At 43.8% G+C, this 19,289-nt stretch overlaps 1 protein-coding gene across 2 annotated transcripts in view; it reads right to left on the reverse strand.

Annotated features, from left to right (window-relative positions):
- Positions 1 to 19,289, reverse strand: part of LOC122548665 (sperm acrosome membrane-associated protein 1-like) — a 206,112-nt gene that overhangs the window by 89,038 nt on the left and 97,785 nt on the right. For both annotated transcript variants that reach the window (XM_043687498.1, XM_043687499.1), the window contains exon 4: positions 6,055 to 6,161. In XM_043687498.1, coding sequence (XP_043543433.1) covers positions 6,055 to 6,161 — 107 coding nt within the window. The remainder of the gene's footprint in view (positions 1 to 6,054; positions 6,162 to 19,289) is intronic.

Genomic DNA, 19,289 nt, shown 5'->3' on the forward strand with positions numbered 1-19,289 from the left:
AACTGGTCCTCCTGGGAGCAGATATGGTGGAGGCAGAGGAATTGGGAATACGAGATAGCATTTTTGCAGGAGGTAGGGTGGGAAGAGGTGTAATGCCAGTATGTGTGGGAGTCGGTGAGTTTGCAAAAAATATCAGTATTCAGTCAGTCATCATGGATGGAGATGGAGGTGTCCAGGAAGGAGAGGGTGTTGTCAGAGATCGTCCAGGTGAATTTAACGTCGGGGTGGAATGTGTTGGTGAAGTTGATGAACTGCTCAACCTCCTCGCGGGAGCATGAGGTGGCGCTGATGCAGTCATCAATGTAGCGGAGGAGGTGGTGGGGAGTGGTGCTAGTGTAACTACGGAAGATGGACTGTTCTACATAGCCAACAAAGAGACAGGCATACTCGGGCCCATGCGGGTGCCCATGGCTACCCCTTTGGTCTGGAGGAAGTGGGAGGATTCGAGGGAGAAATTATTAAGGGTGAGGACCAGTTCAGCCAAATGAATTAGAGTGTCAGTGGAAGGGTACTGGTGGGGACGTCGGGAAAGGAAGAAATGGAGGGTTTGGAGGCCCTGGTCATGGTGGATGGAGATGTAGAGGGATTGGATGTCCATGGTGAAGATGAGGCATTCAGGGCCAGGGAAACAAATGTCTTGGAGGAGGTGGAGGGCGTGGGTGGTGTGTCGAATGTATGTGGGGTGCTCCTGGACTGGGGAGGGAATAGGACTGTATCGAGGTAGGTAGAGATGCAATCGGTTGGGCAGGAGCAGGCTGAGACATTGGGTCAGCTGGGGTAGCCAGGCTTGTGGATCTTGGGAAGGAGGTAGGACCGGGCAGTGCGGGATTCCCGGACTATGAGGTTGGAAGCTGTGGGTGGGAGATCACCTGGGGTGATGAGGTCATGTATGGTCTGGGAGATGATGGTTTGGTGATGGGGGTTGGGGTCATGGTCGAGGGGGCAGTAGGAGCAGGTGTCTTCGAGTTGGTGCCTGGCTTCAGCGGTGTAGAGGTCGGTGTGCCATCACTGCACCCCTTTTGTCCGCTAGTTTGATGATGAGGTTGGGAGCAGAGGGAGTGCGCGTTGTGAGGGTGAGAGGTTGGAGTGGGGGAGGGGGTAGACAGGTTGAGATGGTTAATGTCTCAGGTGCAGTGGGAAATGAAGAGATCAAGGGTGGGTAATAGGCTTGCACAGAGTGTCCAGGTGGATGGAGTGTATTGGAGGCGAATGAAGGAGTCCTCGGAAGGTGGGCGGAGTCCTGATTGAAAAAGTAAGCTCGGAGGCGGAGACGGCGGAAGAAGTGTTCGATGTCACGGCGTGTCCAGGTGGAGGACTGGGGGGGATGGTGGAAACTTGGCAGAGCTGGGAGCTAGGGCTTGGTGTAGGTGTGGAGCTGGGAGTGGGGGCGGAGCCTGTAACTGGTGTGGGAGTGGTAGTAGGGGGAATATGGGTGGAGTCATTAGCAAGGGTGATGTTCCCCTCAGGGTTCTGGGGGGCAGGGATGGTGGCAGTGGGAGTGTTGAAGTGGTCAGCCACGGGGCGTTGGGGTTGGTTGATGCAAGTGTCCCGCAGATGTTCTCTGAAGCGCTCTGCGAGTAGGCATCCTGTCTTCCCAGTGTAGAGGAGACTGCACCGGGAGCAATGGATACGGTAAGTGCCATGTGTGGAAGTGCAGGTAAAACTCAAATGAATGCAGAAGACTCCTTTGGGGCCTTGGACGGAGATGAGGGGAGAGGTGTGGGCGCAGGTTTTGCAATTCCTGTGGTGGCAGGGGAAGGTTCCGGGACGATATGGTGGTTTGGTGGGAGGGCATGGATCTGACGAGGGAGTCGTTGAGGAAATGGTCTTTATGGAAGCGGATGGGGTGGGGAGGGAACTATACCTCTGGTGGTAAAGTCCGTTCGTAGGTGGCGGAAATGTCGGCGGATGATGCAATGTATAGGAGGTTGGTGTGTGAAAAGTGAGGACATGGGGGTTCCATCCGTGTTGCAGTTGGAGGGCTGAGGTTCGAGGGTGGAGGTGCGGGACATGGATGAGATGCGCTGGAGGGCACCATCAACCACATGGGAGGGGAAATTGCAGTCTTTCAAGAAGGAGGCCATCTGGTGTGTTCAGTGGTGGAACTGGTCCTCCTGGGAGCAGATACAGTGGAGGTGGAGGAATTGGGAATACGGGATGGCATTTTTACAGGAGGCAGGGTGGGAAGAGGTGTAGGGTAGCTGTGGGAATCTGTGGATTTGTAGAAAATGTCAGTGTTGAGTCAGTCATCGTTGATGGAGATGAAGAGGTCCAGGAAGGGGAGGGAGGTGTCTGAAATGGTCCAGGTGAATTTAAGGTCGTCGTGGAATGTGTTGGTGAAGTTGATGAACTGCTCAACCTCCTGGAGCACGAGATGGCGCCAATACAGTCATCAATGTAGCGGAGGAAAAGGTGGGGAGTTGGTGCCGGTGTAACTGCGGAAGATGGACTGTTCCACGTAGCCAACAAAGAGACAGGCATAGCTGGGGCCCATGCAGGTGCCCATGGCTACCCCTTTTATCTGGAGGAAGTGGGAGGATTTGAAGGAGAAATTATTGAGGGTGAGGACCAGTACAACCAAACGAATAAGAGTGTCAGTGGAAGGGTACTGATGGGGATGTCGGGAGACAAAGAAATGGAGGGCTTGGAGGCCTCATCCCGGCAGATGCAGGTGTATAGGGACTGGATGTCCATGGTGAAGATGAGGCATTGGGGCCAGGGAAACAAGTCTTGGAGGGGGTGGAGGGCGTGGGTGGTGTCCCGAATGTATGTGGGGAGTTCCTGGACCGGGGGAGATAGGACATTATCAAGGTATGTGGAAATGAGTTTGGTGGGGCAGGAGCAGGCCAAGATGATGGGTCGGCCGGGGTAGTCAAGCTTGTGAATCTTGGGTAGAAACCCAAATTGCAAAACCTGTGCCCACACGTCCCTCCTCACCTCCGTTCAAAGCCCCAAAGGAGCCTTCCACATCCATCAGAGTTTTACCTGTACTTCCACACATGTCATTTACTGTATCCGTTGCTCTCGATGCAGTCTCCGCTATATTGGGGAGGGGAGACGCCTACTTGCAGAACGCTTCAGAGAACATCTCCGGGATACCCACACCAACCAACCCCACCACCCCGTGGCCGACCACTTCAACTCCACCTCCCACTCTGCCAAGGACATGTAGGTCCTGGGCCTCCTCCATCGCCAGTCCCTAACCACCCAACGCCTGGAGGAAGAACGCCTCGGGACCCTCCAGCCACTCAGCATCAAAGTGGATTTCACCAGTTTCCTCATTTCCCCTCCCCCCCCACACTATCCCAGTTCCAATCTTCCAACTCGACACCACCCTCATGAACTGTCCGACTTGACCATCTTCCTTCCCACCTATCCACTCCACCCTCCTCTCCAACCTATCACCATTACCCCCATCTCCACCTACCTATCACACGCTAAGCTACCTTCCCCCAGCCCCACCCCCCTTCCAATTATCTGACCAACCCCTCAGCTCACAGCCTCATTCCTGATGAAGGGCTTCTGCCCGAAACATCAATTCTCCTAGTCCTTGGATGCTGCCTGACCTGCTATGCTTTTCCAGCACCACATTCTTGACTCTTATATTCTTGACAGCTGTAGTCCCCACTTTCTCCAGGGTTTAGAGGGATTTGGGCCAAATGCTGGCAAATGGAACCAGATGTAGTTGGGATATCTGGTCAGCATGCACGAGTCGGACTGAAGGGTCTGTTTTTGTGCTGTACATCTCTATGACTCTAAGTAGGGAAATTGTATTGAAGATATCCCAGGAATTGTCTAGCATGTTCCTTGCTGAACTTTTCGAAGAGGTCCACACATGGCAAACCTGCTGCTGTTCCACTCAAGATACCAACTGTAACACGTTAGATAACATGGTCCCAGTGATTGCAGATATGTTTACATCTATACTCTTTAAAACAAAGTTAAAAAACACACAACGTTGAAACTTTATTGCTGGAACAGCACAGCAGGTCAGGCAGCATCACCTGGTGTTGTGTGATTTTTAACTTTGTCCACCCCAGTCCGACACCAGCACCTCCACATCATGACTACCATTGACACCTCTTTAAAACAGATCCTGTGAGGTCTACAGCCCCAGGCTCAAATGAGGTGAGCTGCAAATTGACCTTCGAGTCAGTGGGTTTATGGTCTTACCCACTGTACTCTACACCAAATCTCAGTTTCTAATTGTTTCTGGGCTTAAGAGGAATGGCATGAATGGATGCCCTCGGCAACGACTCTCCTGATAGGGCTCTGAGAGTAGGCAGGGCAGTTACTAAGTCATTCTTGAAAGCAGCTTTGTACTGCAGCAGTGGAGAGACTTCATAATGTGGTTCAGTGTAAGCTTTAGTTCATATAAGTAAAGGGGGTGAGAATGTAGACCAGGAGAAGGTTCTGAACAACCTCAACAGCACGTGATGTCTTTTAATCTCCCCAATACAAACACATTGTTGAAGTTCAACATTCTCCCTGTTATAGAGTCTTCTCGTCCAATTCTTGTTCTCACTCTTTTACCATTGGCTGTCTTTTCCTGAAACCAGATGACATGCTCTGGATGTCATAATGCTATAAAGTCATACCCAAATTTCAGCATGAAACCATTGTAGTTGTCATAACACGTACATATGTCAGGCAGTTATATTGAAAAAGAGAGTTAGTCTGTGATAAATGCATGCAGTGTTAAATGAAGAAATTTTGCAAACTGCAAGCTGGGAATGCGAAGTGTAGAATGCAGTGGGAATTACTGAAACGGCTTTTCAATTTGAATGTATTTTACAATTGGGGAGCAATCCACAGAAGTTGAAGAGATAGCCAGAAGTAATTTTGGATGATGTCAGGAAGATTCAAGGATGCAACAATGAAAAAGTTCATACAATATGCCGCTCACTTTCCTGTATGCTTTGGAAACCCATACAATGGGTAAAGATTTATGAAAGAAAATAGAGGTCTTTACTAACGTAGATGCTAAGGCGAATGCTAAAAATTCTAACTATGGATCAGAAGATAAATGAAGACATGCTTGCAATTACAAAAGCAAAATAAATCTAAAACAATGAATTCCAGAACAGAAAATGTCAGTATTTTAGACTTTTGCTGAGAGCTGAAAAGCACCTTCCTCTTCCAGAGGGCAAAGTGGAGGGCAGCAGAAAGCAGAGACAGCTTCAGTGCAGTTGCATGATGGATGTAACAGAGTGCTTGCAACAAGCTGCTGTGAATGTGAGGATGGTCGAAGCATGGCAAATCATGACAATAGGTCTCCTGGCAGGAGTCGCTACAAGAACAAGCTCCACCAATTTACAGCCCGCAGAAAATGAAAATTAGTCATGGGGTCTTCCCACAGTCAACAGGTCAGTAAATGTGGCTGTCGGAATCCACACAATGTGGCTGTAGCAACTTTGTCGAATCCACACAAACACACTAGAACTTTACTCACAAATAAAAAATGCAAACGTGATTGAAAAAATATTTTCCAAAATAAGTCACTAGTCATCATGAGAAAAGGTGGATTTTCATTGATACTCATTCTGAATCTGTAATTTGCTTCAGTGTAAAGGTTTTCAATACAGTATTCATACAGTAGGCTGTGTGCATTGAACCAGCCTAAGCCTGCTTAATTAAAAATCAGAGAAGCTCTTGATTAAAAAAAAGTTATGGATTCAATCTGCAGCATTTGAGCATAAGTTCAATATTTAACTTCTAATTGTGCATTATTTTCTCTTTCAATTTTCTTTTGTACTCTATATGCAGTTCAGCTATATTTCCCACCCTAGGGATCTTTAAAGGTTTATTTTCTAGAGAGAAGTCTCACAAATTTGAACAGCAGTGGTTGGCAGGGCAACGCTGCATAGCAACTCAGAAAGCAATCAAAAGAGGGCTTAAGATTCAACTGGGCTTTCCTGTTATCAGATAAGATGAACACAATACCTCACAAGAGACAGCAGGCTCCAACCAATCCTTTTGTTTGTACAAAAACTGTGCAAAAGCTAGTCAGAAGTTAGCATTTGTTAAAGAGCTGTGTTAACCTTATGAACTCACCTGGTCTGTAGCTACCAACTTCCAGACAAAGTCATACTTTTTTGACGGATTAGTGTAAATGCACTGAAGCTCTACCACATCATCAGAAATGTAAACAGGTTTGCCCCCTAAGTAAAGAAAGAGTCAGACATTTCATTTTAGTCATTATTCCTCGGAACACACTACAATATACTTAATATTGGTGTTCCCGCCAATCATCTTGGAACATTCAAAGGCCTCACAGTATCCCTTCCCCTCCTTGCTTCACCCTCCTGCTAAATGGCACTCAATCTAACAGTTAATGGTGGTCAGTGTCCCTTCTATGAGCTCTTTTATTCTGCCTCCATTTAATGTTTTATTGACGTCTGTCCTAAGAACCCAAAATTTCCAGGTCTGATGATACATTTCATACACATTCTGTAATGATTGCTCAGGCCCCAGTTGGAACTCCTATCGAGGTAAAAACAATGACTGCAGATGCTGGAAACCAGATTCTGGATTAGTGGTGCTGGAAGAGCACAGCAGTTCAGGCAGCACCCAAGGAGCTTCGAAATCGACGTTTCGGGCAAAAGCCCTTCATCAGGAATAAAGGCAGTGAGCCTGGAGTGTGGAGAGATAAGCTAGAGGAGGGTGGGGGTGGGGAGAAAGGAGCATAGAGTACAATGGGTGAGTGGGGGAGGGGATGAAGGTGATAGGTCAGGGAGGAGAGGGTGGAGTGGATAGGTGGAAAAGGAGATAGGCAGGTAAGACAAGTCCAGACAAGTCATGGGGACAGTGCTGAGCTGGAAGTTTAGAACTAGGATGAGGTGGGGGAAGGGGAAATGAGGAAACTGTTGAAGTCCACATTGATGCCCTGGGGTTGAAGTGTTCCGAAGCGGAAGATGAGGTGTTCTTCCTCCAGGTGTCTGGTGTTGAGGGAGCGGCGGTGAAGGAGGCCCAGGACCTCCATGTCCTCGGCAGAGTGGGAGGGGGAGTTGAAATGGGCCACAGGGTGGTGTGGTTGATTGGTGCGGGTGTCCCGGAGATGTTCCCTAAAGCACTCTGCTAGGAGGCGCACAGTCTCCCCAATGTAGAGGAGACCGCATCGGGAGCAACGGATACAATAAATGATATTAGTGGAACTCCTATCGCCCAATCATCCTTTAATGGTGAATGTAATCAGTACAAATGTCAAAGTTCCCTTCTCCGGCCTACCACCTCCCCTCCCATTTAAAATTTTGTAAACCCAGAGTTACCTACACCTATTGGAAGTTAGAAGAAAGAGAGGCCATTAATGAAAACTACAAGATTCAGAATGGGCTTAACAGGGTAGACGCTGAGAGAATGTTTCCTCCTTTGGGGAGTTTCCATTGGGCGGGGTAGGGGGGAAAGGGTCGAGGTGGGGAGTTGCAAGTGGGGTGGGGAGCTCACAGATTTAAAGTATGGGGTCTCCCATTTAAGACAGAATCAAGGAGGAATTTGTTCTCTCAGAGTTGTTGGCCTTTGGAATTCAGTGGGTGGGGTAGGCTGGGTCATTGAATATGTTCACAGCTGAGTTTGTCAGATTTTTAATCTACTTTTAAGGGAATCAAGGGTAATGCGGAGCAGGCAGGAAAGCGTTGCTAAAGTCATAATCAGAAAGCAATGATCTTATTGAATAATGGAACAAGCTCAATAACGCTGAACAATCAACTCCTACTTCTTAGGTTCTTATCTGGCGGCCAATGATAATTACCCTGCAAAAGGCTGGCAAGGGCCTACTCAGCATTCAAAAGTTGTGGCCCAGTGGCATCATTGACACCATGGTGTGGAATTAACTGAAGATTGGCAGTAGTTGCAATCTCTTTGTTGCCCAGCAACAGAACAAGGCAAGAGGCGATGACAGGCCCAAGATCTAACAATCTGCTCCTTTTGAAACTCCTTGTGGGCGAATCATAGCAGGTGGACTATTCCTGACAAACTGAATCAGGAGTCTCTTTGGTTTCCCTAGCCTCAGCTTCTCCCCACATCAATCTCACTGGAACCGCCCATCCTCATCACTCGCACACCCCTTTAACTCAGAGGGACAATCTCTTTGGGTCTCCCTGTTGTATCTAAAACCCTACTCCCACCCACCAACTCAAACAGTTAATTTGCCTAGGAGTCAGACCCATTTATATCAAGGTTATTATTTCTGACACAATTTTCATCTACTGTTTTTGATAGAAAATTAAAATACAACAACCTTTCTTCCTAAATGCAATATATTTCTATTAAGTTATTAACCACCCCCCAGGCATTTTTTAAATGATTTACTTAACATTCGTTACTACATTGTTGGTGACCAAGGACAGTTGGATTTTTCAATTTCAAGTTTTAAGAAAAGTAACTGTTCAACCATTACCTTGGATTCATTTCTTGTTAAAAGAAGCTGAATTAAGTTAAAAGAACTGCTAAAATCCAACAGACAAAAGAAGCATACTGGGAAAGGTGACCAAATAGGAAAAGGGCTTTCTGGACTGGCCGTGATGCTACAAACAGGGAGGTCATGAGAGACTGAGAACCCATCATAATCATTCATCAACTTAATCATGGGTGGGACAAAACATATACTAAAAGGTTTGTCTGCATTAGTAAGAATGTGAAATAACTCCACAGACGCTGGCATCACCAAGTCACCCAATATTTACACATGGAGAGCCCATGATGCTGATCCACCTTCCTCAGAACCTGCTCTCAGGGTGAACAGAATCGCTGACACTTCAGTTCTTTTTTTGTCAGCCAGGGCTTCCTGATGGGACCAGATTAACAGCCCCAATCAGGGAACTCATATTCACCTAGCTGATCTCATTACAATCACTACAGCATGCTTTAGGAACAGCTAAGCTGACCAGATAGCTCACAGACTGTCTGGAGATACAGCAGAGACATAGTGAGAGAGAAAGAGAAAGAGAGAGAGAGAGAAAGAGAGACAGGGACAGAGAGAAAGAGCGAGAGAGAGAGAGACAACAAAGACAAAACTGATACAGTGCAGAAACAGCCAGAAACAGAGTCAATCCAGACTCAGAGTCAGAGTTTAACCCCATTTCCCTGCACTTGATCCATAACATTCTAAAAGTTTCCTATTTGTGTATTTGTCCAAATATCTTTTAAATATTGTTAATTTATCCACTTTAACCACCTCCGCTGGCAGTTCATTTCATATGTGGACCACCCTTCGTGTAAAAAAGTTGCCCCTCAGGTTCCCTGTTATTCTTTCCCCTCTAACCTTAAACTGATGCCCTCTAGTCCTCGATTCCCCAAACTTGGGGAAAAGGCTGAGTGCAATCATCCTATCCATGCCTCTTATGATCTTACATACTTCTATAAGATCCTCCCTCAGTCTCCTACACTCTAAAGAAAAAAGTCCTAGCTTGTCCAATCTCTTCCTATAACTCAGACCTTTCAGTGCTGGCAACATCCTTGTAAATTTCTTCTGCACTGTCTTCAGTTTAATAATATCCTTCCTATAGCAAGGTGACTTAAACTGAACACAATACTCCAAGCATGGCCTCATCAATGTCCTGTACAACTGCAACATAACATCCCAACTTCTATACTCAATGCCCTGACTGATGAAGGCCAGTGTGCCAAAAGCCTTCTTCACTGCCCTGTGTACCTGTGACGTCACTTTCAGAGAATGGTGCACCTGAACTCCTAGCTCCCTCCGTTCCACTATACTCCTTAAGGCCCTACCATTCTCCATGAAACTCCTATGTTGATTTGACTTTCCAAAATGCAAGACCTCACATTTATCTATATTGAACTCCATTTGCTATTTCTCAGCCCACTTCCCAGCTGATCAAGATCCTGCTGCAATTTCTGATAACCTTCCTCACTGTCCATGATACTGCCTATTTTAGTGTCATCTGCAAACTTACTAATCATGCCTTGTATATTCTCATCCAAATCATTAGTATAGATAACAAACAGCAATGGGCCCAGCACCGACCCCTGAGGCACTCCACTAGTCACAGGCCTCCAGTCTGACAAGCATTCTTCCACTGTTGCCCTCTGCTTCCTACCATCAAGCCAATTGTGCATTCAATTTGTCAGCTCCTCCTGGATTCCATGCAATCTAACTTTCCAGAGCTGCACAGGTTTCCTGATGAAGGCCTTGTGCCCGAAACATTGATTCTCCTGTACCTCAGATGCTGCCTGACCTGCTTGCTTTTCCAGTACCACACTCCCAACTCTAATCTCTAGCATCTGCAGTCCTCACTTTCCCCTAACATTCTAGAGCAGCCTACCATGTGGAACCTTATCAAAGGCCTTACTGCAATCCATATAGACCATGTCTATCAACCTGCCTGGTCACTTCATCAAAGAACTCATGTCTTTCTCCAGGGTAAACACTGAGGAGAGGGTGAGGTTCATTGAGGACCTCATCCATCTCCTGCAGTTCTCACATATATGTCCACTTTGGTCCTTGAGGGATCCTTTTCTCTCTCTCGTTATTCTTTTTCCTTTAATATACTTAAAGGACCTCTTTGGAATCTCCTTAATCTTCTCAGCCAAGACTATCTTGTGCCTCCTTTTCACCTTTCTGATGTCTTTCTTCAGTAAACTCCTGCATCTCCTATTTACCTCCAAGGATTCCATTGATCCAAGCTGCCTGTATCTGAGCCATTCCTCTTTCTTTGTTCTGGTCAAGTCCTCATTATCTCTTGTCATCCACAGTTCCCTATTCCTGTCAACCTTGCCTTTCACCCTCACAGGAACAAATAGACCTTGAACTCTAGTTATCTCATTTCTAAAGCCCTCCCACAAACAAACTAATCCAACCACCCCCAGCAAGCTCCCATCTAATTCCATCAAAATTCACCTTGTCCCAATTTAGAGTTTGAACCTGTGGACCAGCTTTGTCTCTCTCCATAACTATTTTAAAATAGTGACAGAGAGAAGGTCCAGAGACAGAAGTAAAGTCCAGAGACAGAGCCAAAACAGAGATAGAGACAGAGATACCAGAGACAGAACAATCTTTCCATAGATAGTTCAAAGACAGTCCAGAAACAGGACAGATCAGAAACTGATGAGGTGAGTATTGCAGTATTGCATACAATTCTGGTCACCCAGCTGTCGGAAAATTAAACTGGAAAGTGTACAGAAAAAATTGACAATGATGTTACCACAACTGGAGGGTTCAATTACAAGGAGACGCTGGGACTTTTTTCCCTGGAGCAGAGGAGGCTGAGGGGTGACTTACGGAGGTTTATAAAATCATGAGAGACATAGATAAGGTTAATAGCCAATGTCTTTTTCCCAGGGTAAGGGATTCCAAAACTAGAGGGCATTGGTTTAAAGTGAGAGGGAAAAGATTTGACAGGGACCTGAGGGCAACATTTCCACACAAAGGGTGGTGCATATTTGGAACGGATTGTCAGAGGTAGTGTTAGAGGTGAAGTACAACATTTAAAAGATATTTGGACAGGTAATGGAGAGGAAAGATTTAGAGGGAGAGCAGCCAAATGGCTGAAACAACTTCAGATGTTGGAAATCTGAAAGAAAAGCAGAAATTGCTGGAAAATCACAGCAGATCTAGCAGCAACTATGGAGCAAAATCAGAGTTGACGTTTCGGGTCTAGTAACCTTTCATCAGAACTGTTCCGACCTCACCCGAAACATCAACTCAGATTTCTCTCCACAGATGCTGCCAGGCCTGCTGAGATTTTCCAGCAATTTCTGTTTCTGTTACAGGCAAATGGGACCACTTCAGTTTAGAAAATGTGGTTGGCATGGATAAGTTGGACTGAAGGGTCTGTTTCAGTGCTGTAAGACTCTATGACTCAATGACTCTATAGCCATTAGACATTAACAGACCAAACAGAGAGTAGAAATTTGATGGAACATTAACCTCTTTCCCAAAGTAGAAGGAGTGGTCATCCTTAGTTTTGAGTTGCAATACCAGCTCAAAAGTTATTCTAGCTTCATCTGTTAATATTGTTTTTTAATACTAGTAAAACCAACGTGTTAAAAAAGCTTAAAGTTTCTGTATATTTTATTTATGACTACTCTAAGGAAAGTATCTTTAAAATATCTCCGATTGACTACAAGGTTTATGGGAATAAAATATGCATTGAGTGAATGAATGATGTCTAAAAATGTCAAAGTTATTCCTAATTGAAACATAAATAGGTTTCTTTCAATAGTTTCATCTGATGTAATGAATTTTGGCTTTCCTTTTTTTTCCACGGATCGCAATCAATCATTTAAGCATGCTTCAGGCGAATAAAACATTAACTGAACTACTCTATTTTAAAGACAATATCAGCTCCTCTCTTCAATAATTGAAAATCATTATCCGGAGAGCATGAGAAATTGAAGGAACTTAGCTTGCGCCTGCTCTGCTAATCATTAAGATATTGACTGATCTGTTATCTTCTATCTCTATAACATTAAATCCCTTATTGTTACATGATGAAAAACATGCAGAATTTTGCCATAATGTCCTAGTGTTGGAATGTATAGAAGTGGAATTAAGAAAAATTCTATAAGGGTCTAGATGCCACAGACTGTGTTTTCTCCTCCCCAAAATATTCTTCCTTTTAGATTTCATGGGGGAAATCCTCCCAGTCCCACAGAAATAGGTTTGAAGGTGGGACATGGAAATTTTTATATGAGACCATTGGGTGAGCATCACAATGAACTCTAGCCTCCAACAACCATCCTTCAGGAGTTGGGTCATCAAAAGTGGCAGCTAACTGTCCAACAGTGGTGGGTGGTCAATTTAAATTAATTAATCGTGGGCAGAATGTAGCTGCATCCAGGTTCATCTCATTGGTGGATAGATCCCCTGTTAAAGCCAAGGCCTGACAGGTGCCTGGAGGGGGTGGTATGATGGGAGGCCTGGGACAACTACGACATACTCCCTGCCAGAGTTACAAGGATCAATGCGTCACAGCTCAGCCATCAACAATCCTGGGGTACTTTAGTTGAAAGTCAAGACCAATTATAGTTTTGAAAAATAAATATTTCTTCCAGGGGGTACTGCGGTCCTTCCAGAACGGAGACAATTCAACAAATAAATTGGGCCATCAGCCTCAGGAATCCACCTCCATCCTTAATTGGATGGTGGAAGGCAATGGCATCCCAATAGGAATATGTCTACTGGAAAGGTCATTAGACATCTTTGTAGGTAATAGTCTAGTGGTATTATCGCCAGACTATTAATCCAAAGACCCAGCTAATGCTCTGGGTTCAAATCCCAACATGGCAGGTGGTAGAATTTAAATTCATCAATAACCTGGAAATAAAAGTCTAATGATGACCATAAAATCACTGTGATTGTCAGGTGAAAAACCCACTTGATTCACTAATGCCCTTTCAGGAAGGAAATCTGCTGTCCTAATCCAGTGTAACCTACATCACACACCAATGTGATTGACTCTTGATTTATTGGTGTGACATTTACTATGACAGTGAAAAGTGTAGCTTTGCATGCTATACAGCTGGATTGCATCATATAAAATGTATGTGGGTGACAGAACAGAATGCAGAATTCTGTATTATAACAGCAGAGAAGTTGCAGAGAGAGAGAGAGATCAGAATTAAGATTTGAAAGGTCTAGTCAAAACTGTGACAACAGAGGGGAAGAAGCTGTTCTTGAAGCTGTTTGTAAATGTATTTAAACTTTTATACCTTCTGCCCAACAAAAGAGGATGGAAGAGAATATAACCAGGGTGGAAGGGGTCTCTGACCATGTTGGTTACTTTGCCCAAGACAGCAGGAAGTATAATTGGAATCAATGATGAAAGGCTGGTTTGCATGATGGACTGGTCTATGTTCATGACTCTCTGCAGTTTCTTGTAGTCTTTGAAAGAGTAGTTGCCATATCATGCTGTAATGCATCCAGATAGGATGCTTTCATGCATCTCTAAAAATTGGGAAGCGTTCTTGTTGACAAGCTGAATTTCCTAAATGCCCACGGGGTAATTAGGGATCGACAATAAATGCTAGTCCAGCCAGTGACACCCACATCCCATAAATGAATTAAAGTAGGTCACACCCTGAAAGGCACACAGTTGTGGAGTGTGATCTGGAAATGGCCTTGCCCTCAATTATTTTTAAGAGGCAAAGACTTGGGTCTATTTGACAAATGCTTATAAAACACAACAGGTATTTGACCATTCCCCTTCATGGGAGAACAATTGTCTATATGTGAGTTCCATTTTGTTGCACAGTGCACACAGAAATATTCCACCATCATGAAAGATGCAGATGAGGCAAACTATTTGGTCCATGAGGACCATCCATTTGCAAGGGAACTGAATTCTGTCCTTCACAGAATAGCTCTGGTGGCTTACAATTTCTACTCGCTTCTCAAAATCTGGTAATCTGGCCTGACATCAACCCATTTCACTGGTTCATCTGCCATTTGACAAGCACGGCTGGTCAGCTTCTTCCATAATATGGAGGCTGCCAATACAAAGCACGAATAAAACCTAACGCTGCTGCAGAGACATCAAACAGGATTGGGTAGCAAAATCTATTTGCTCATGTCACAGCATTTCATCACTTCTTAAATTGTTCCAGGATTTAAGCATTTTTGGATGTTTTGTAAAGAACTATTTAGAGTCATAGAGTCATAGAGATGTAGAGCATGGAAACAGATCCTTCAGTCCAACCTGTCCATGCTGACCAGATATCCCAATCTAGTCCCACCTGCCAGCACCTGGCCCATATCCCTCCAAACCCTTCCTATTCATATACTCATCCAGTTTTCCAGTTTGAATAGTGACTGGTTTGCTGTTCCTTTAATATTTTATCTGGAAGGCTCCCTCATGGAGATGGGTTTCATGTCCAGTTAAGCGCAGACGACAGGCTTTCGTAGCTGGTTGATAAATTATGTCTCACATTCAATATGTCAGAATATCTTTAAAAGAGATGCTTATTGTAGCATTGCTATATCATGGGATATGACCTGAAGTATAAAGATCTCACACTCCATATTACCCGAGGATCACTTGAAGCATGACATGCTACAAAAGGCATACTTCTCTATGTAACCCACTAACTTAAAACTAGCCTGACGTTGTGTGCCTGAGGAATATATTGTTTGCGTATAACACTACTGCAATAAATGGCTGCTGAATTCTTCAATACCATAATATATTTGCTGGAGTTAGCAAGAATAAAAGGGGATCTCACTGAAATCTCTAAAAGGATCAGGGAGAGTAAATGCAGGAAGGATGTTCCTGATGATCAGAATATCCAGAAACAAAGATCACAATCTCAGGATACAAGGTAGGCCAATTAAGACTGAGAGAAGGAGGAATTTCTTCATCCAGAGAGTGGTGAGTCTGTGGTATTCACTGCCACAGAATGCAGTTGAAGCCAAAACATAGAATATTTTCAAGAAGGTGTTAGATAAAGTTCTTAAGGCTAAAGGAATCAAAGGATTTTGGGAGAAAGCCAGAACAGGGTACTGAATTCGATGGTCAGCCATGATGCTATGTTGAATGGTGGAACAGGATGTGAGGGCTGGATGGCCTACTCCTGCTCTTATTTTCTGTTTTTTAATATTAATAACCACTCCCATATGTCATAAGAAATAACATAAACATTGTCACATTAGATAAAATGCTGGAGGCAAAATCACCTTAATAGTTATCAGCATTGATAATCAAAGCAGCAGCATCAGTTTCTGTGAGCATGGAAGTGTGCAGCTATTAGATTCGGCATTGACAAAGTTAGTTTTGTCTGATTGGAATTTGAGCTCTTTCAAGAGAAAGAGACTTTTTCTAAATAGGCTCAATTTTTAAAAAAATCTGCAGTCCCTTTTGAACTGAGACAAGGAGAGCTGGAAACCTAGCAATGATACAAAAGTAACAACTTCTCTCAGAACTAAAGCTGCACAGTTTTCTGCTAGTGAGGAAGGAAAATGTTTAACTTACCCTGTCAGGGGCATGAGGCTTAATGGTACAGTCAAAAGTGTTTAAGGCTGAATCTTGGATCACAGAATGAATGGGTTCCCAGAGGCAGCTTCATTGAGTTACAAGCCATTGAGCAATAAAGAAACCTGAGAAAAGTGTCTAAAAATCTTGCTTGCTGCAAACAAGGGAGAACTTCATAGAATGCCCCTGGAAAAATCCTGAAAAAATCTGAAAAGTTATTGAAGACCAGTTCAAGGTCAAATTAACTTCAGGATGAAGAGTCCAACTCCACAGAGTGCAACCCCAAAGAGTGTGTTGACCAGTTTGTTCAAAGGTGTTGCAGCAGAGGACATGAGTGTGACCTTTCCAAAGAGGAACTGTCAGAGGCTGATGATTGAGCGAGTTATTCACCCACCCCAATTAAACACTTTTGAAAGGATCTTCTGGGCAAGAAACAGGACCATACTTGTAGCACATTGCTTGAGGATGGATATAGGTATGAAGCCATTGTTGCAGGCTTGCAAAACCATTAGGCTACAAATGTACTATTACTAAAGTCACCAATCTAACAAAACCAACTGCATAATCATTTCAAGACACACGACACTTTTCAAAAACAGAGAGAATGAAAAAGGTACACAATGAGTGAACAGATAGAGAACTATTAAACCTACATACCAGGCAGAGAATGTGAGAATACAAATACAAATACAAATATTTGGATAAAAATAAAGGTTTTTAAAATATGCAAGCAACCTACATCATACAAAGTTAACATTAATCATAACATTACATTGCAAAGGAACACCAGCTAGCTCAAACCAATCATGCACAAAGGCAGCGAGAAGACCGTTGGTGATGATCACCAAATCAAGGTGGGTTGTTAAACTATCAAAGTGTCACACTGAAATTTGAAGCCTTCATCTTGAAAACACTGTTTTACCTATTTGTATGATTATTAAATTGACAACATGTGCCTGTGCAACCAAGTACATCTGGCTTAATAAGATTGGCTGATGGACCTTGCTTGTTAACATCACTGCTGCTGGAGATCCTATTGAGTTAGCGTTAAACAGACACTGGGTAAGTCAGGAAATGGGAAGTTTGTACCAAAAAGATCATTATGTGGACAGCTGACTTCACGTTCTGTGATGGTGCCGTTGCTTCACCACTGCCCACAAACTGTAGGCCTGGGTCCACTAAAACTTGAGACATTCAACTCGACCATAGTGGCCCTGTAAAGTGGCAGAAAGAATGTATCATGGCAACTCCAAGGGCAGTGGCATTGTTTTTAAATTCATTTACAGATTGCCCATCTCTAATCATCTATTAGAAGGGGGTGTGGAACCGTCATCTTAAACTACTGAAGTCTTGGGATCTAGGAACACCCACAGTGCTGGTCAGAAGGGGGGGTGCAGGGTTTTGATTCTGTAGTGTGGAAGGAGTTGTAATACCATCTAAACCCAGATGTTGAGTGATGGTGGAGGGGAGCTTAGCTGGTGGTGTCCCCTTGCTGTTGTCTTTCTTGGGTAGTAGAGATTGCAAGTTTTAAGGTACTGTCCAGGGAGCCTTGGTGAGTTACTACAGTGTAGGTTGTAGTTAGTACACATTGCTGGCTATGTGATATTGAAGTAAATGAGAGTGGAAGTTACAAGGCCACTGGTCAATCTTCTCTAGACTTACAGGAGATGCCAGAGGAATGGAGAATTGCAAACATGGTCTTGTTCAGAAAAGACTGAAATGTTAAGTCCACCAATTATACTTCAGCATTTTAATCTGAAACTTCGAAAAACAATTACTCAGGAAAAAATTACCAAGTGCTTGGCAAAAGATGGGTTGATTAGGAAGAGCCTGCATGGGGGATATCAAAAGGGGAAAACATATTTAACTAACTTGCTGGAGTCAACAGAAAGGGTCAATGAGGGAAATGCTGTTGATGTGATATTCATGGGCATTCAAAAGGCATTCGGTAAATAGCCTTCTGAAAAAGGTTATAGCTCATGGAATAAAAAGGATACTAGTTATGTGGATACAAAATTGGGTGAGTGGTATGAGCCAGAATATAAAGATTTGTAGCTAGGTTCTCCAGAGGGGACTGTTGGGACCGTTGCTTTTGTTAATTTTATATTAATGGTCTACATCTTGGTGCACACAGGGGGCAACTTCAAGATATGGAGGTGCTACAAAATTTGGAAGCATATAAACTGTAAGAGAAACAGTATAGAGCTCCAAAAGAACATAGACAAATTGGTGAAGTGGGCAGATTGGAGGCAGAAGCAGAAGCCACATTTCCTATCTCCTTCAGTCCGGATTGGATAGAGCATCAAAGGTTAAGTTTGATGAAGAGGGCTAAAGAGTTTTCTCTTTTCTTTTTAAGATGTTCCTTAAGTCTAACATGCCAACCCATATTGACACTTGAGAATATGTTACAAGGCTGTGTTCTTTAAACCAAGCAAATTAAAAAAGAAACTATGCTCTTTACTTAACAGCTCAACCAATCATAGTTAAAAATCACACAACACCAGGTTATCGTCCAACAGGTTGAATTGGAAGCACACTAGCTTTCGGAGCGACGCTCCTTCATCAGGTGATTGTCCGAATCACAACCAATCATAAGTATCCTGGAATATCTGAGATCAAAGTATTCAGCCAAAGAAAAATTAACGTGAGGCACCAATTGGAATTTTACCCTCCACATGAATTTTGCATGTGTAACTACTTTCCAAATCTGCCAAAGGCTTTCAGTAATGTGCAACTTGATGTGATCCATTCACAATTGGTAATCTTTTGTGATTTTTGTATAGCTATCATGAAACATGATGCACACTTCACCACAGTGCCTTCACATCTGTGAAACACTCATGTAGAGGACTATCAGTCTGCAACTTTCAACATTATTCAATGTGAGCCATAGGCAAGCACAATTTCATTGTTGACTGATACTGAGTATTTTATGTTTTCAATAATGCTGAGATGACAGCAGTGATTTTGTGCTGAGAATTTAACAGGAAAATTCGAGCCTCAAATTTCCACCAGCAACAAATTCAATGCAAATGGAGGATAATTAATTCCTATGAAAGTTCCCAACTGTGATTAGTAACCCTGAAGGTTAGATCATATGAAGTCTGGCTTGCAACATTTAAAAGGCATCTGGTTGGGTATATGAATAGGAAGGGTTTGGAGGGATATGGGCTGGATGTGAGTAGTTGGGACTAGATTACATTGGGATATCTGGTCGGCATGGACAAGTTGGACCGAAGGGTCTGTTTCCGTGCTGTACATTTCTATGACTCTATGACCCCATGTCATTTAAACTTGTGATATTTAATTATGTGATGTATGATCACGTGACTTATATAAATGCAATTGCATTTACTATACAAAAGT

Source organism: Chiloscyllium plagiosum, chromosome 3 (genome assembly GCF_004010195.1).
Source record: "Chiloscyllium plagiosum isolate BGI_BamShark_2017 chromosome 3, ASM401019v2, whole genome shotgun sequence".
In the NCBI taxonomy this organism is placed as follows: domain Eukaryota; kingdom Metazoa; phylum Chordata; class Chondrichthyes; order Orectolobiformes; family Hemiscylliidae; genus Chiloscyllium; species Chiloscyllium plagiosum.